Source organism: Tauraco erythrolophus, chromosome 1 (genome assembly GCF_009769465.1).
Source record: "Tauraco erythrolophus isolate bTauEry1 chromosome 1, bTauEry1.pri, whole genome shotgun sequence".
NCBI lineage: Eukaryota > Metazoa > Chordata > Aves > Musophagiformes > Musophagidae > Tauraco > Tauraco erythrolophus.
Genome location: NC_141465.1, coordinates 134,566,681 through 134,585,529, shown reverse-complemented (window position 1 = coordinate 134,585,529; position 18,849 = coordinate 134,566,681). Strand labels below are relative to the sequence as shown.

Sequence of the window (18,849 nt, the reverse complement as noted above, 5' to 3'; positions counted from 1 at the left end):
TTGTTATTCTAGGTCAGCAACTGTTTCTTGAAACAGATCCAGCAGAGAGATTTATTTTCTTAGAGTAACTGGGATGTTTCTGGCAACTCTGAGATTTTTTTTTCACAGAAACAGAGCGTGGGGGGAACAGGATAGCTGCACCCAGAATCATTAAGTGGTTGTGGTCCTCTGCTTCTTTACAGCAGAACCTTGGCAGCCAAACAAGCAGTGACAGGATTTCTGCAGCCAGTAACAGAAATAAAACTACAGGAGATAGAAAGCGACACGCTACTTTCTGAAAAAGCCACAGTGATGCCTCACAGGAACTCTCTGCATGGGAAAAAGAAATAAGTGTGTGAAGACAAGCTTTGCTTTCACAAATCACAATCAGCTGAGCAGCTAAGGAAAATCCACTTTCACTAAAATCATTTATATCTCAGCACTGGTACTTAAAATAAATTAAACAGACATATTGCTTCATTCCATAGAACCTGCCAAAAGGTGAAGTCAGAATAAATACCTCAGATACACCTTGCAAGTACCTACTGCACTGAACTGGCAGGATATTTAAGATGATAATTCCCTCTGCCTCAAGAATCTTTCTTTAAAAAAAAAAAATTAGAATCCAAATTTATCTGCAGTGATTATCGCTCCCGTTTTCAGACACTCCTCTATCAGTCTCTGACCTGCTCTAGCAATACTGTTCTCTTTAAAGTCATTATACTGGATTCCACTCCAGGCACATCCTTCCTCTGCATCCCTGGAAATAAGATGGGAGCTCCTGTAGTTTCAGTAAGTGTTTTTCCTCCACAAAAATCCCTTTTAATTTAAGGGGTACCTACCATTGCAACCTGCTACTCCTTTGCTCCTCCACATCCTGCCAAGCTACCATCGCTATTCAGACTACACGCTCCAGATTCTTAAGCGATGCACTGGTGTGCCTAAAAAAAAAAAATGAGGCATTCCTCACCAACAGGCTAAAGAAGGAGCTTTTGATTGATTGCAGACCATCTAAGCATCTCTGTGAAAGGCCGAGCACATCGAGACTCCTGGAGCCACCTAATTAGCAACACTAGTCACAGCAGTGCGTCTCCGCCGAGCTCCAGGAGACACTTCAGGCAGCTAAAGGAGTGTTTTACTGAGCTTCCCTTCTTCAATTTGTCCCAGTGCTTCAAAGAGATCTCATTCACACAGTCAGAAAGGAGTCTTCAGCTCTTTTGGCCAACTGTATGGTGCTGGGTATCATTTTTTCTTCTCCGATTACGCCCGCAAGCCCTGGGATCGTCCGGCCTGACTTCACCGACACGGGGCTGACGACCTCAGAGGTCACCGCGCGCTGCTGTCTTCAGCAGGGGAACTCACAGACGTTCCCTGGATGGGAAAGATGGAGTTATCTATTTAACTAAAATTGTAATTGATATCTTCTTTAAAAAAAAAAGACAATTTTCCATATGACTTCTAATTAAAAAAACCCTTTTCTTAAAAAAAATAAAATAGCATTAACATAGATTTGGGCTATTTTCATATATTCAGAGGAACAGAACGAGCTATTAGCTAAATCACTTTTTACTCATCAACAACTGCATTAACATGAAAGCATACACAAATAGCAGTGGAAAGAAAAGAGAATACTTAAAGAGTAATTTTTACTACTCCAATGTAAATAAAAGCTCCTGAAAGCATTTAAGATGTACACAGCCGCTTTAATATCTACGCTTACTTAGTAAAGATTTTGGTTTTTTTTTTTTAAAAAAAAAATTCATTCCTATTGTTCAACTGAGCTAAAACATGAAGAACCACATTTGTCATAGTCTCTACAATCATTCTACAACCCTCTCTTGCTGAGGGTCCTTCCCACTACAACTGGAAAGTACATAAAAGGACAACTGTAAGTAAGTTGTAAACTGGCATGCACGAGGGTAGCTGGAAAACTTAACTTTTTGATCATTTCAAATGTATTTCCACCTGTTTCAGTTGGAACTTCTACAATTAAAAGCACAGTGTTTAATGCTATCTCAAAATACTTAGAGGAAAAAAAAAAAAAATCTTTCGCAGAACATACAGATCAGAAGTGCTATTACACAAAGTTTCCTGTGCCTTAAGACAATCCCACTCACCAGAACTGCAAAAACAATGGAGAAAAAATTGCCAAAACTAAAAGGTACCTTACAAAAGAACACACGTTCTCAAAGAGGCACAGATTTACTAAGAAGTTCAATACTACGTAAAAAGCAATTCCCATTTTATTTTAAATCGCAATAAACTGTACAAAAATGTCTTATTCTTGCCAAAAATAACAGCGATATTTTCAGTCTTGCTTCCAGACAAACAACAAACGCTTATTTTATTCTTTCCTCGGTGAGTTTACAAATAAACACACAACCAGATGCATGATTTTGTGTCAGGGTCAGGATTGAACGAGCAGGTTTAAACGTTCGTGGAATAAGTTTCGTGGTTTTAGTGTCTTTTCGGAATTCCAGTACTCCTGCAACTGTTAAAAGCCTAAAGAAAAAAAAATGTTCTGTGTCTCACACAAAGGAATGTAAACAGTCATCAAGAGATTAAAGAGGTTGACTCTTCCAACAAAACCGTAAAGGTACCTCTACCACCAACATCCACTTTACACCAGACCAGTCCCAAGCACCAGGATAGTGGGATAGATGAATCCACTCTCCAAAATGCCAGTTAAACACATATCAAAGTCTTTTTTTTTTTTTTTTAAAAAGTCTTCAAAAAGAATAAAATCCCAAGTAACAGAACTGAAATGGATTACAGTCTTTTTAACATTTTGAGGGTTTTTTTCCTTATCCTAATGTGACACCCCCATCAGATCTACAATCACAATGTACTTTTTCCAAGATGCAATAAAGCAAACGAGCAGCTAATTAAGTCACTCAGATGTAGAAACCACCTCTGCCAAGAGCACAGGTTTATTTTCAGGCTGTTTTGTTCACATGACACATTTAATGCAGACTAACAAAACCTAATTTGGGTCACTGACCACACCTTCTTCATTCCAAGAACTAAAACAGAAACACAATTGCAGTGACTTTTCAGCTTTCACGATTTTTTCCCCCCTCAGCGTTGAAACCCAATGAAGAAAAAGCTGTTTCAACAGATCAGAGCTTAAAAATTAAGCATCTGCTGTTACTTCAGAGTTGTTTGAAGGAATAAAGTCTGGAAATTCCACTTTGTCTGGATAGAGCTTAATGTAGGTGTCCACCATTAAGTCTAAGTCATGTTTTATATCAAAGTTGATGTTGAGCAAAGCAAGGTTGCTCGACCTTTGCTCCGTCAAGGTGTTTTTCAGGTATGCCTTTAAGCGCTTCCGCCCCATTCCGTATTTTTCATTCTCCACCTTCATCACTGGAAGGATGCACAGGACTTTAAGCAAGGCGTAAACGTTGGGGAAAAACTTGATGTCAGGCAAGTGAAGTGCTTCATAAATAGTAGCTGGAAGTTCAATATCTTTTCCTCTGTGCTTCCACTTGATTCTCCAGCAGTGAAGCTCAGCAGACAGCGTGTCTGGATTAGGCAAGTCATTTTTGTACATGTAGGCGTGATGCTCCTCTGATGTATTGAATTTGAGCTGCCCCATGACTGAGGGCACTAACGACAAACACTTCAGAGCTTTTAAATGTTGTTCTGAGAATATATCTTTTAATTCCTGGATAATGTGCTCTACTGTGGGGACACTAAGGATTTCTTTGTAGTAATTTTCCGACGTTACATCAGAGTCCAAGTTCTCCTGCTGCGCCCTGCGAAGTTTTCCTGGGAGTTTAATTTGTACGTCCAGTTTCGCAGCCAAATTTGTCGCTTCCTCAAACCAAAATTCATGGTAAACTTCAATATTCTCCATCACTTCGTTCAGAGAATGCAACACTGCTGTTAAGCTGCCAGCTGCAAAGAATACATCTGATGTTTGACCTTGGAGATTTTTTCCAAACGCTCTTGTGAAAGACAGAACGTTTTTCAGAATTACAATCGTGACAAGGAAGTCAAAATCTCTTAACGCGGCTGAAAGAACAAACGCTCGGCCGGCAATAAAGTTGTTCCACCTGACGGATGAGTCGCTGCTTACCGCATCCAAGCACAGCACCAAGGCTTGCACGAGGTCCACCAAAACCTCAAAAGCATCATGCCTGCCTGTCCACTGAGAACGACAGATCTCCTTCAGCTGGTTACCCTTCTCCTTGTTGTTCTGAAAAAGAGCAGAAATCGTGTTGTCCAGTTCTACTAGTAATTGTGGAGACTGATTAAAAAGACAGTAAACTTCTTCGATTGTTCCTAACGCAACAGAAACACCAACAACGGGGACAGATTTTGCCAGCCAAATATTTAAGGCACATGAGGAACACAGCGTATACACAGCTTGTGGATATTTTTCCAAGAGTCTTGTAGCCACAACTTTCATTTTCGAAGCAAAGCCACTGGAGACAATGTAGGCCTGACCTCGACAGTACTCCATGTTCAGACCCCACTTTTCAGTGATAGTCGTGTGGAACTTCACAGCTAACATTTCAGGATCGGCCTCGTACGGTAAGAATCCTATGAATTCTTCTCTCAGATTATGAGAATCATCAACAAACCTCACCAACACTGGCAAGTGTTCCTCTCCTGCTATGTCTACGACTTCATCGGTGACAATAGAAAAGAAGTGCGAGTCTCTTACTTCCCTCAGTGTCTCTTCTCTCACGCAGCTTTCGCAGATCTCAAGCATTTGTTTCTGCTGAGTTTTCGAACAATACTCAAGATTGACTGCAGTCATCTCAAATCGTTTCCTCAGAACTTCATCTCCAGCATTTATTCTATATTCCAGTAGAGCCTGAAAGTTATCTGAAGTAAAAATACCTTCTGGAAGCTCATCGACATTATGGCCATCCAAAGGAATATTTTGTTTACCCATTAGGATTAAAATTTCAAACAAAGATTTAAGGTAATCTTTGTTTTCTCTTTCTTCCAGTGTTAAGGGGACAATTTCTTCCTCTACTTCTTCCCCTCCTTCCTCTGAGACAGTGTTTTGTTCTTTGCTTTCATTCAATTCTTGAGTTGCCTGTTCCCGTTCAAAAGTTTCATCAACTACAAAATGTAAAAAAAAAAACCTGTGTCAAGATAACATGAATAAAACATAACGTTTTCTTTCCCTTACTATCCCCTTTACCTTTAAGTTACTGGAGTCCAGAGAAGAATGCTTCCCATTTAAAAGTGAATGAGTATTCCAGAAAGAGTTTTAGACTGGCTGTTTGAATCAAGCAGGAACAAAATTATCCTCCTGCTATATATAAACTTACAGTTATGTGTCCTGCATTACCTTGTTGGGCTCAGTAAACAAACCTTTTACAAACCCAGTTATTTTGCCCACTTACTCTTTTGTTGCTTCAATGTTCTTATTTCATCTTCACTCTTTAAAAAAAAAAAAAAATTACATGGATGACAACATCTAGCACATGACCTTAAAATATCAAAAGACATCAAGATCAGGTACAAACACTGCAGATGAGACCATTTTAAGAGTGTTAATATTTACCAAAAAGTGCTAGAAGGTCCAAGAGAGGGAGGTTTCTTCAGGTAGTTTATTGCTGCCATGACACAGACCTAGTAACTACATGAGAACAGTTTGGCACTACTGCCCAGATTTCCCTACTTACATGAGCAGTTTGTCCAACATGTATCTTCTAATTATTAGTAAATAGATTCCATTAAAGAATTCTGTTTCAATATGAACACGCACTGTCAGTAGACAGAACTGTCTTTAACTCTATTTTCAGTCCATAAACAGAGACAAACTCCTGAAGAAATATTTAGAAATAGTCATTTTCTAACAGACGAGCAGAGTTTAGGAGTTGAATTCCCCTGAATTGTCAGTGTACTTGCAACCACAGAGATCTAGAGACGCTTTTTCTACAAATGATACAAAAGAGGTATCGACAAGACACAATTCCACAGGAAAAAAATAATCATCTTGATTTTTGGTTTTATCCATGGATCATCTTCTCAGAACAATAAGCTAGAACAAGCACGTGTGAATTGGCGCAGACTTCAGAAGTTAAACCAGTGAACTGAAGATCACAATCAAGATGCAGCAAAAATTTCGGGGTACCACGCACAGGTTGTGTTCAGTTAGCGCTGCAATAATGAGCAAAAGGAAACTATGCACTTTCTCTGGAAGACAGAGTCAGCTCTGGATCAACACATTTCGTTTTCCAAATTATTTCTTTAAACCTTACTTGGCAGATAAAATTTGTATCAGCATAATATTTGGGCATTTAGCTTATAATCAACGAAAGAGACTAGAATAGGCAGTACAGAAAATGCCAACACTCAAGTACAACCTATTATTATTAAACACTTTTGTACAAAAGTTCCATGCGAACTTACCTGCCTTTATTGTTTTAATATTTAAAAAAAAAGTCTTACCAGTTCTTTTATCCTTTTCCTATGTCTGCTGTGCGGATTGTTCAAGTGACTTGTGAGATCAAATATAGTTGGCACAGCATTATCCCGTAAAACCGTTCTGTAAGGGCTCTGCAAGACAACAGAAATCTGGATTAGGGATATCTCTGGAAAGTTCTCACTGTGTGTGCACAAAAAGCCCTCAGAATTTCAGATGCCATGCTCCCTCCTCCTTTTCTTTTTTCTTCCTTTTTTTTTTAAAAAAAAAAGTATTTTCACTTTCTGATGTTTCAAAACAAAGGGAAAGCTATGCTGTTCAAGTCACATTTTGGGCTATATATAAAGAGAATACTGAAAATGAGGAGAGAGATATTTAAAAAAACAACCACCACTCCAACACAAATCACAAACCCTTTTTCTTCCCCCTTATCTTCACATCAAAGACCCCAAACGCAATAATTAATACTGTAATATTATGACTATTTTTTTCTGGACAAAAAGACATGTATGCATCAGGAAGAAAACCTTTTGTTACTACCAAGCTTTGGGTTCCATAACCTCTTTCACAATTTTAGAAACAATCACATAACCATTTTCACTATGAAAATGTTCAACTCCTTCTTTATGTGGACTTACAAATTCCACAGTAGTCTTCTGTGGAAGATGATACTGAGAAAAACGTATCTGTCAAATGAGCGGCATGAAAAACAGACTTCAAGGTGGTCAAGTCAATGTTTCTAGCAGTTAAAAAAAAAAATATCTGAAGTAAAATTTTTTTAATTTGGATATACTGTAAACTTACGTCATCTAAACTGGCGAATTTCCAGTAAATACAGAATTTTAACTGATTATGTTTATACCTGCCATTAGATTGAAATACATTTTAAACAAATTAAGTTTCATAAAGCTTCCTCTCAGATCCAGAATTACCTCCAATATTCATTTTTTCATTTGTTTCTGGGATGCTGGCTAATCAGAGACCCTGTCACACGCAATACCACCAGGAGCTCAAGGTCTGACCTGCGTATTTTAATTACCCTTAATAACTAAAGGACTGATATTGCCTATCTATCAGAGTGAAATTCAGCCTGCAAATTAAAACCTGACACAAATCCCCAAGTCCACGATTTCCTGCTCTTATGTAAGCTATTAAAATCAGCGTTAGCAAGAAGAATTGAAAGTTATTATTTCATTAACAGGAAACAGTGCCGTGATTTTAGCTGGATAAAATGTAACAGGAACCAAAAGCTTGACAGATGCAAAGAATGTTTAAATCTCTTGGCCACAACAGAGTGTAATTTCACTGCATCACACCATGCACACGCTTCAGTAACAGCACACGAATGATTTTAAATAATCAGAGGTATGCAAACCTACACACTTACACCCAATAAATGTATAGAATGTTGTAACATCTAGTGACAATAAACAAAACGAGCACTGCTTTGCTAGAGGAAGGAATTGCAGTGAAGACCAGGGCTCCACAAACATATTAAACCAGCAGGAGTGGCTCTGCTTTTCTCTTCCCCGACTGCTCATTTCCACTTCATCCTTTGTGCCAACATCTGCGAGCCTGCGTGGTGCCCTAGACCATGCCAATGACCAATTAACACCAAGAGACTGATTTTTCCCACTTACCTCGGGGATCAATGGCATCCTGGGCTGTATTAGAAGGGGTGTGGTTAGTAGGTCAGAGAGGTTCTCCTCCCCCTCTACTCTGCCCTGGCGAGGCCGCATCTGGAATATTGTGTCCAGTTCTGGGCCCCTCGGTTCAAGAAGGACAAGGAACTGCTGGAGAGAGTCCAGCGCAGGGCCACAAAGATGATGAAGGGAGCGGAGCATCTCCCTTAAGAGGAAAGTCTGAGGGAGCTGGGTCTCTTTGGCTTGGAGAAGAGGAGACTGAGGGGAGACCTCATTAATGTTTATAAATATGGAAAGGGTGACTGTCATGAGGATGGAGCCAGGCTCTTCTCACTGGCATCCAATGATAGGACAAGGGGAAATGGGTATAAGCTGGAACGTAGGAGGTTCTGCTTAAACATGAGGAAGAATTTCTTCCCAGTAAGGGTAACAGAACACTGGAACAGGCTGCCCAGAGAGGTTGTGGAGTCTCCTTCTCTGGAGATGTTCCAAACCCGCCTGGACGCGTTCTTGTGTGATCTGATCTAGGTGGTCCTGCTCCAGCAGGGGGATTGGACTAGATGATCCTTTGAGGTTCCTTCCAATCCCTAACATTCTGTGATTCTGTGATCAAAGATTAAAACACAGCATTCTGATGAAAAACATTAACCACGTTTTGCAAGATGCAATAAAGGAACGCTCGGTTTTACTTACGCTTCTGCAGATCATGGAAGTCTCAAAGTGTTTAGCGCACAATCTGTAATGCTTGTTGAGTTGATCTGGAGTTTTATCTTCCAAGTCTGCCCTTCGACAGTTCTCTACCCATCTCTGACATCTGCATGGAAGCAAAAGAATTAGCTAGTTTTAAGATAAAAGAAAATCCCCTACTATTTCAAATAGAACTGGAGTGCAGCGAGCCCTGCCCTTTACGCAAGGCTCAGGAAAGTTCTGTACACCTTCTGTTGAAATGCACAGAAACATCAAATCTTGTTAAAAATTTGGTTTTCTCCTTTTGCTCATCACTTCATTTCGCTCACCACTTTGTTTTGCTCCAGCAAATTCAGGAATCTTTTCCCTTAATTTATATATTCTCCTCTTTCTCATACACACATCAGACTGTAACGCAGTTGCTCATGAAACCTGACCATTTAATTCCTAAGAATTTAATCTTGAAAAGTTAAAAAAGAGATGTGCTTGTAGACTAAAGTCAAAGTTCATGAAGGCAGCTATTAAAATAGTTGTCATCTCCACCTCTCTCCAAAATAAATCATTTCTCTTATTTATTGTGATCACTGAGGAGTTGAGAGTAGATTTTTGAAAAGTGAAACAATAAAATTAAAAAAGCAGTCATTCTACAGATAGTGCTCTCACGCCTGAAGTAAGTTTTTGTTAGATGCACATTTTTACATTTCCTTCTGCTCTGGATTAGTTTTCTGAGGCATAACACAAAGCTAAATAAACTTTTCCCCTACTAATAGAGCTCCTTGCAGTAATTGATGCAAATACATTAATCAGTTTATATTTCCCCCAACGGGGTCTCTGCAATCACTTTCTTGCTGTGGATTTTTGAGCAAAAACAAGCACAGACTGATTCTACGCAGCTACTCCAGTAAAACTCATCTATTTTATCTGGGCAGTAAAAATATATACAAAAATTAACAAGACTCCAGCAACTACTGACATCTCTTTATTTAAAAGTTTCAGAAAACAAACAAACAAACAAAAACCAAACGAACCCAAACTTTTCAACATGAACTCATATTTTAAAGCGTTGTGGTGGTGGTTTTTTTTTAACTGGTACATGTTGGCAATGCCCACAAAGTTCCAGGAATCTACAGAGAAGTTATATGAAGATTCTGCTATTTCAGTAGGGCAAAGTGAGGGAGATTTCCCCACAACTCAATCATTGCTGAAATTCATGAAAGCAAAAAAATTACTCAGTCCACTTAAAAACAAAAGGCTTTAAATCATCTTTTTAACTCCTAAATTAAAAAGAAGATGGGTCCAGACCCAAGAAACAGCTAGAAGTTATGAGAAAGCAATTTCACTATTGTTTTTGACTGCAAACACGGAATTATTGCTCACAGGAGCAAGAAGGGAGAGGAAAAGAAAGAAGAGAGGGAGAAAAATAATTAGTGATTATCCAACAACAAAGGTTGTCTCGCCACATGTTTTGGTGGGCAGCCCAAATGAGGAAATCCACAGCTCTGAGTGGATTCACCATCACCTCTACTTTAACCGAGTGCAATAAAAGACAACTGTGAAGATGAAAGGAGAGAATCTTGGATTCTGATCTCTGCTGGCAGAACCTTCTGTGTATCTTAAGTTTTAGTTCCTGCAAAGTATCAGCATAACAGTGGCAGCAAGTGCCATAAAACAGAAAGCAGAGACCCACATGAGAATCCTTAATAATGAGTTAAAGCAAGAAAATTCTGAAAATGTTTAAAAAAAAAAAAATATCAGTTTTTTGCACCAGATTTGTGGTCTTGCCTGCACAGCACAGTCACCCCAACAAGAGAAGAGTGCTCTTCATTTAACCAAACAGTACAAACAGTCTTTTTAAATGGGAGACCTTTAGCATGTAAATTACATCGAATCTGGCTCTCGTGCTTTCCGAGCAGGTGCTGATTATCAGATCAGTGTGGACACGCTGGAGGGAAGGGATGCCATCCAGAGGGACCTTGACAGGCTGGAGAGGTGGGTCTGTGAGAACCTCATGAAGTTCAACAAGGCCAAGGGCAAGGTTCTGCATGTGGGTCGGGGCAATTCCAAGCACAAGTACAGGCTGGGCGGAGAATGGATCGAGAGCAGCCCTGAGGAGAAGGACTTGGGAGTGCTGGTGGATGAGAAGCTCACCATGAGCCAGCACCGTGTGCTGGCAGCCCAGAAAGCCAACCGTGTCCTGGGCTGCATCCAGAGCAGGGTGGGCAGCAGGGCGAGGGAGGGGATTCTGCCCCTCTGCTCTGCTCTCCTGAGACCCCCCTGCAGTGCTGCCTTCAGCTCTGGGGTCCCCAACACAAGAAGGACATGGAGCTGCTGGAGCGGGTCCAGAGGAGGCCATGTAGATGATCAGAGGGCTGGAGCACCTCTGCTCTGGAGACAGGCTGAGAGAGTTGGGGCTGTTCAGCCTAGAGAAGAGAAGGCTTTGGGGAGACCTTCCAGCACCTTCCAGTACCTAAAGGGGCTACAGGAAAGCTGGAGAGGGACTTTGGACAAGGGCGTGTAGTGAGAGGACAAGGGGCAACAGCTTTAAACTGAAAGAGGGGAGATTTCAATTAGATCTAAGGAAGAAATTCTTCCCTCTGAGGGTGGTGAGGCACTGAAACAGGTTTCCCAGAGAAGCTGTGGCTGCCCCATCCCTGGAAGCGTTCAAGGCCAGGTGGGAGGAGGCTTTGAGCAACCTGGTGTAGTGGAGGGTGTCCGGGCCCATGGCAGGGGGGTTGGAACTGGATCATCTTTGAGGTCCCTTCCAACCCAAACCATTCTGTGATTCTATGATTAACTTCTAGGAAGGTTTTCTTCAGTCACAAACTTTACATTTCCAGAGATGTGCTGGTATCTCACGGAAGCTCAAACGGCATTTTATTTCAGAGTGGATAGAGCGTAACCCATCTATGTCACCTCAGTACTGGTCCACTGCAGCACAACACCGTCTCTTTGCTCAAAAAGTATTTTGTTCCGAATACTCACACCTCACCTCAACTCAAAACAACATCACAGAGTCAGGAACACGGATGAGGGTTAAACAGGCAGATCTTACTGTAGGGCTCCCTGCCTAGATGGTGTAAAACTATAAAATATGCATCCTTGTTGGGGTAATAGAGGCTATTTACATCATTGTTTGATATAAAAAGACTATGAACCATCCATTAAACGCAGCTGGTTCTTTTTCAAAGCCTGATCTATCATTTTCTCAGGTAGAGACAATAAATGAAGCTGGTGTTAACTAACCGGTTAGCTCTCGTACACTTGCTAAGGCTCGAAAGATCAGACGTGGAACATCTAACTGGAACTGCTTAGCACTGAACTGGGAAAATGTAAAGGCAGTTACTCAGTTATTGCAGAAAAACTGAAAGCAGTAAGGTAGTAGAGACAATTTACCTGTGCCTATGTACTTCTCATCAATGATTTTTTTCAAAATTAAAATTTAATTTTAAAGATGTACTCTAATGCCATTATACTCAAGTTGCTCACTGTAAGCTGCCAAGTGCAAACAGCACATTTCTGGCAAAAAATACTTTGCTGAGCAGCCCAGTTTGACCTGTAATGGTACCCAGTTTCTATGACAGCAAGCAGTACAAGCAACACATCATCATTTACACCTGCACTGTGGTTCAAACCAAACAACAAACCACTAACATCCTCCGGACTACAAAGCCAGGAGGTTGCATGGATTTATCAATCTTTAAATGCTGCTGTTAAAATAGCACTGTCATGGTTTGATGTGGAGGGGGGGGGGTGGTTCTGGTGGCAGGAGAGGGGTTTTGGTCCCTGTGACCTCCCCGGTCTTGGAACCGGGTTAGGCTTAGTTCTGGCCACCAGATCAGACTGCCATCCCCCTCGGGATTGAGCCAATAGGGCGCCTCTGCGAATTGCCCTATTTAAGTCAGGACAAGGGAACCGGAAAAGGTGCTTCGCCCAGGATCGAGCAGAGAAGGGAGGAGGGCACTGCCCCCGCTCCCTGGCTCCCAGCCAGGCAGCTGCCTGCGTCGGGCCGGCGCCGCCCACGGAGAATGGCGGCGGCGGAGCCAGCTGGGGAACTCGGGGGCACCCCACTCCCGGGTGCCCACTGGGCTGAGTTCACCTGGAGAGGACTGAGATCTGAAAGAAACAGCCGCATCGACAGCAGGTCAGTGAGGATGGAGCGGGAGGAGGTGTGCCGGAGCCGAGTTTCCCCTGCGGCTGATGGTGAGATGGCAGGCGGCCCCCCTGCAACCAGGACGGCCTCAGTGGAGCAGAGACCCACTCGCAGCCCGTGGGGAGAAGATGCCTGAGCCTGAGGATGGTCGTGTTGGGGGCACGACAAGGCAGAGAGGCATCTGGAGTCTTCGTGACGACCCACGCCGGAGCGAGTGGCTACAGCTCCCTAAGTACCCGAGACTGTGGTAAAGCCCACACCGGAGCAATCTGTGGGGAGGATTGTTTCCAGTGGGCTGGACTCATGCTGGAGAAGTCTGTGGATTTTTCCTCGTGGGTAGGGGATCCATTGGAGCAGGGGAAAAGGGTGTAAGGACTCCTTCTCCTTTAAGAAAGAAGCAGCAGTAACAGCACGGAATGAACTGACCTGCACTCCCCCAGTCCCTGCCCCCTGTGCTGCTGGGGGGGGGAGGTAGAGCCGGGAGGAAAAGGAAGGGGGGGGGGAAGGTGTCGGTTTTAAGATCTGGTTTTGTTTCTTTCTGTCCTCTCAAGTAATCAGTTTTTGTTTCCCTTTGTCCTTCTAAGTAATCATTAATAAACTGTTTTGCTTTGAGAAAAGCTCTGCCTGTTTTGCCTGGGACCATGGTTGGTGGGTGCTCCCTCTGTTCTTGTCTCAACCCTCAGTCCCTTTGTTTTTTTTTCTCTACTCTCTACTTTACTGGAGAAGGAGAGACTGTTTGAGTTTAGTTGCTGGATCAGCCTAAAACCACTACAAGCACCTAAGATCAACTTCGGACAATTTAAACACAGGTTTAAATGAGAAATGTGTAATATATTAGGGTGGAAAAAGTTTGCAGAGAACTTAAGAAGAGTGTCACCTTTGTCACTGCATGTTTTTAACAGCACAACAAAGACACCAGGAACAGTTTAGGTCAATTAATTCTTCCTTTGAACAGAGGAAAGGTCTAGATGATCCTTCAGGGTCAATTTTAATTCTGTTTTCTCCTAATCTGTTACAGGAACATTAACTGTGTCAGCCTGAACTACTCCGAAGGGACTACGAAGTAGTCGTGCACTCAGAAGGCATGGTCTCTAACACACTGTAGAAATATAAGCCAGCACACGCTTCCCAAAACCACATCTGCGATCCACTTGAATGTTTGCCAAAGAAACATCCATAAATCTATGTTGTTCCAAGTCATTGTAGCTGACATGCATTTTTTTTTTCCAAAAAGTTTTAATTTCTAAACTTCCACAAATGGCAGTTAAAAGTAGTAGCATTCTAATTCTGAGATACAGTTTACAAAAAAATAAATCTTTAAAATTAGTGCATCGTTTAATTAACTGCACACTTTTTAATATATTTCTGCATTGCTATGACGGAAAACATTAATTCAAAACGTCTTTAAATCGAGTGTTACACACTGAAGGGGACGTTTTCTTCATACAATGAACTGTCACGTATTGATCAATTTTGCACAACTTGACACGACTCGGATTTCACAGCACGGACCCCTTGCAAATTAAGACTGAAGTTCAGACAGCACCAAATCTCTTTAATTCCCCACAAACTGCAGCTATTCCTTCTTCGACTGTGTAAGAACCTGCGGCTCTCCTAGGACAAAGGGTGGGAACAGACAACGCTAGGAGCGAATCACATAAATGAAGTTAAGAGTAGAAGCATAGAATGGTTTGGGTTGGAAGGGACCTCAAAGATCATCCAGTTCCAACCCCCCTGCCATGGGCAGGGACACCTTCCACTACACCAGGTTACTCAAAGCCTCATCCAACCTGGCCTTGAACACTTCCAGGGATGGGGCAGCCACAACTCCTCTGGGAAACCTGTTCCAGTATTTCATCACCCCCAGTGTAAAAAATTTCTTCCTTATCTCCAATCGAAATCTCCCGTCTTTCAATTTAAAGCCATTGCCCTGTGTCCTGTCACTACACGCCCTTGTCCAAAGCCCCTCTCCAGCTTTCCTGTAGGCCCTTTAGGTACTGGAAGGTCTCCCCGGAGCCTCCTCTTCTCCAGGCTGAACAGCCCCAACTCTCTCAGCCTGTCTCCATAGCAGAGGTGCTCCAGCCCTCAGATCATCTCCGTGGCCTCCTCTGGACCCGCTCCAGTAGCTCCATGTCCTTCTTGTGTTGGGGACTCCAGAGCTGAACACAGTATTCCAGGGGGGGTCTCAGGAGAGCAGAGCAGAGGGACAGAATCCCCTCCCTCGCCCTGCTGCCCACGGTGCTTTGGATGCAGCCCAGGACACGGTTGGCTTTCTGGGCTGCCAGCGCACGGTGCTGGCTCATGTTGAGCTCCTCATCACCCAACATCCCAAGTCCTTCTCCTCAGGGCTGCTCTCAATCCATTCTCTGCCCAGCCTGTAGTAGGCAATCAATTATTTCTATTTGTTTTCATTTAAAGCATAAACCTAGGTAACATGGACTGTACTATAAAACCTGGCACGTACGGGCATCAGAAAGAGGTCCGGTTATCCCAGCTTTAACGCAAGGAATTGCATTCACACAGGAGAGCTTGATGACACATCCAAAACCAGAGCTTTGAGCAGCACCTACTACCTATACAAGCTTTTGTGTCTTCATTTGAAATTACTTAGAAGACTGCTTTCTTAGAAAAAACTACGCACTCACGATTCCCATGGCTTTTGAAACTTTCCAAGAAGCAGATCAAGCAGATTCAAGGATGGGTGCAAGCAAATACCATGTACAAATTGTCAAAAACATCAGCCTTTATTAACTACTGTTAGGAGAGCAACAGCTGGCATCGCTCTAGTGCCTATGCACCTCCCAAAATTGCAAGAAGCAAGTTAAACCAAACGATTTTAAGAGCATTATCTAGATTTAAAGGCGAGCTTCTACACAGGGGTTTCTACATCTAAGCGCAGGATTTATTTTTCATGGTATTTTCCATGGCCTCTCACTCCCACACTTCTTGGTCTACCAGTGCACAGTCCCTACTTTTCAGCCATTGTGAACTGGAACATCCCATCACTTCTGCCCCACACCTCTGTCACACATCCCATTGCTGCCCCACACCTCTAACTGCCATACATACCACTGCTGCCCCACACCTCTAGCTGCCACACATCCCACTGCTGCTCCACATCTCCAGCTGCCACACAATCCATTGCTGCCCCACACCTCCAGCTGCCATACATCCCATTGCTGCCCCACACCTCCAGCTGCCATATGTCCCATTGCTGCCCCACACCTCCAGCTGCCATACATCCCACTGCTGCCCCACGCCTCTAGCTGCCACACATCCCACTGCTGCCCCACGCCTCCAGCTGCCACACATCCCACTGCTGCCCCACGCCTCCAGCTGCCACACATCCCACTGCTGCCCCACGCCTCCAGCTGCCACGCATCCCATTGCTGCCCCACGCCTCCAGCTGCCACACATCCCACTGCTGCCCCACGCCTCTAGCTGCCACACATCCCATTGCTGCCCCACATCCCACTGCTGCCCCACGCCTCTAGCTGCCATACATCCCACTGCTGCCCCATACCTCTAACTGCCATACATCCCATGGCTGCCCCACACCTCTAACAGACAGGCAGCCCCTCACAGCCTGAGCCCCCCGCTCCCCTCACAACCCCAGCCCTCTCCCATCCCTCACAACCAGGCAACCCCTCACAGCCCCGACATCCCCTCACACCCCTCACAGTCTGAGCCCCCCGCTCCCCTCACAGCCTGAAATTCCCGCTCCCCTCACAGCCCCTCACCGCCCGAGCCCCCCGGTCCCCTCACGGGCAGGCAACCCCTCACAGCCCCAGCCCTCTCCCACCCCTCGCACTCCTCACATGCTGAGCCCCCGCTGCCCTCACAGTCAGGCAGCCCCTCACCCGCCACCCCCAGTCACGACCACCCCCACGGGGCTCCCCCCGCCCCGCACGGAGACGCGTCCCCCGGGGTGGGGAAGCCGCGGTCGCGCCGGCGCATGCGCAGCTGCTCGCCGCCTCCCCGCGGCGGGCCGGAGGGTCCCGCGGAGCCCCGCCCCGCCGGCGCCACACCGCGCTGCTCCGCCAGCAGCGCCGGGCGGCCGCCGGCCCCGCACACCTTCACACACACACCCCCCCCCCCGCAACGACCCTCCCTGTCCCGCACCGCGGCAGCTCCCCGCTCCGCTTAGGTGAGGCGGAGAGGCTGCGACGGAAGGGGCAGCGAGGGAGGCGCCTCCCCGCCGCGGCGCATCCTCCGGCGGAGCGGAGGGCTGCGGGCCGGCGGGGCCTGAGGGGAGAAGCGAGCGCCGCCCCCACCTCAGCCCGCCCCTCCGCAGCGCGGGCCGCCTTCCCGGGCAGTGCCCGGCGGGAACCTCACCTGACCGGGTCCCGGGGGAAGCGGAAAAAGGCCAGGTCGGACTGAGTGCTCTTGCGGGTGCAGTTAGGAGCAGCGCAGAAGTTCGGCATGGTCCCCCCCCCCCCCGGATTGGCGCCGCTGCCCCTTTAAATCCGCGGGCCGGAGGGAGGAAGGGGGGGGAGGGGGGGAGTGGATGTGGGGTGGAGGAGGAGGAGGAGGATGGGGGGGGGGGAGGAAGGGAGGGAGGGAGGAGGGGGGGGGGAAGCGGCTCTACACTGCTGTGAGCGGCCGGGAGGATTCACCGCCACCCTCCGCCGGGACAAGAGCCGCCTCCTTCCCACAGTGCACCGCGCGCGGCAGCCAGCGGCGGAGTGCCCATGCGCCGGGCTGCGCCGGCGCGGGGGAGGGCCGGATGCTGGGTGCGCATGCGTACGCATGCGCACCCAGCATCCGCCCCCCCCCGCCGGCGCAGCCCGGCGCATGCGTAGACGCGCTGGGGGGGGGGGGGTGGTCACGACATGGCGCCCACTGAGCCGTTCCGGGGTGGAGAAAAACATATTTTTATGCACTCTATTCTGTATGTTTTACTGTCCAAATGGACTCGGGGTGCGGAGTGAGGTCACGATCTTTTTCCCTCGTCTGTTTTCTTCTCTCTTTTTTTATTTTTTTTTTTTTTTTTTAAGGAAGATGTCGTCACTCCACAGCCCGCGCGGAGAATGAGGGAAAACACGGGTGTTTTGAGCAATAAAGCGGTCAGAGAGGGAGTGTAGCTGTTCCAGGTCTGCCGTAGGGGGAAAAAAAAAAAAAAAGGAAAGGAAAGGAGAAAGCTGGCAGGCAGCTGGGTGGGCGGGAGAAGAAAAGGGCTCGTTCCCCAAACGTGGCCTGAGGAAAGAGATGCTGTGAAATGGATAAATGCTGGTGGCAAATGATAATTGGTTTTGGGGTAATAGTGCTGCGATGTAAGAATTTAGCTCTGATGCATCTTTCATGTATCTTTAAAATCACATAAATAGCGTTCTGATAGGACACGGGGCAATGGCTTTAAACTGAAAGAGGGGAGATTTAGAATGGATATAAGGAAGAAATTTTTCACTGTGAGGGTGGTGAGGCACTGGCACAGGTTGCCCAGAGAAGCTGTGGCTGCCCCATCCCTGGAAGTGTTCAAGGCCAGGTTGGATGAGGCTTTGGGCAACCTGGTGTAGTGGAGGGTGTCCCTGCTGATGGCAGGGGGGTTGGAACTGGATGATCTTTGAGATCCCTTCCCACCCAAACCATTCTCTGATTCTATAAGTCCATTAATTTTAAAGAAAATGAGTTCACATGACTACTTAGTTGGAAATTCCCCAAATTAGCTTCTGTTGTAAAGTACAGAAATCACCAAAACCTTTTTTTTTTCCTGCAGAGTAGCCTTTGAAGTTCGCACATATAATTTGTGTGCTGGTGATTTTGTGTCTTAAATAATTCTCCAGATTACACAAGTATTGTTCACTGTGTATTTTCAGGTGTTTCTGTCTCTTGTCCATGGATATCGAATGGGGATTATAGACTGTATTAGAAGTGTTGTACATGTCATCTGTGTTCTCTAGATAAATTATTCCTAAAGGGATTATCTGTGTTCGTGTGGAGGTTTTAATTGCTTTATTTCCCCACTGTGTCTTCAAGGTCAGCTGTACCTTAAATCCAGG

The 18,849-nt window shown here is 45.1% G+C and overlaps 1 protein-coding gene across 2 annotated transcripts; it reads right to left on the bottom strand.

Annotated features, from left to right (window-relative positions):
* Positions 1 to 2,697: 2,697 nt before the first annotated feature.
* On the bottom strand, positions 2,698 to 17,336 carry THAP12 (THAP domain containing 12). 2 transcript variants are annotated; one of them, XM_086622282.1, is made up of 5 exons: positions 17,186 to 17,336; positions 8,707 to 8,827; positions 6,397 to 6,504; positions 5,346 to 5,382; positions 2,698 to 5,058 (listed from the first exon to the last, which is right to left on the bottom strand). In XM_086622282.1, exons 1-5 carry the CDS (start codon positions 17,272 to 17,274, stop codon positions 3,113 to 3,115), a joined length of 2,301 nt encoding a protein of 766 aa, XP_086478408.1. In that variant the 5' UTR covers positions 17,275 to 17,336; the 3' UTR covers positions 2,698 to 3,112. The 2 variants fall into 2 exon arrangements, with proteins under 2 accessions (XP_086478408.1, XP_086478415.1); XM_086622289.1 differs by lacking the exons at positions 8,707 to 8,827; positions 17,186 to 17,336 and adding an exon at positions 8,011 to 8,044.
* Between the last annotated feature and the right edge of the window lie 1,513 nt (positions 17,337 to 18,849).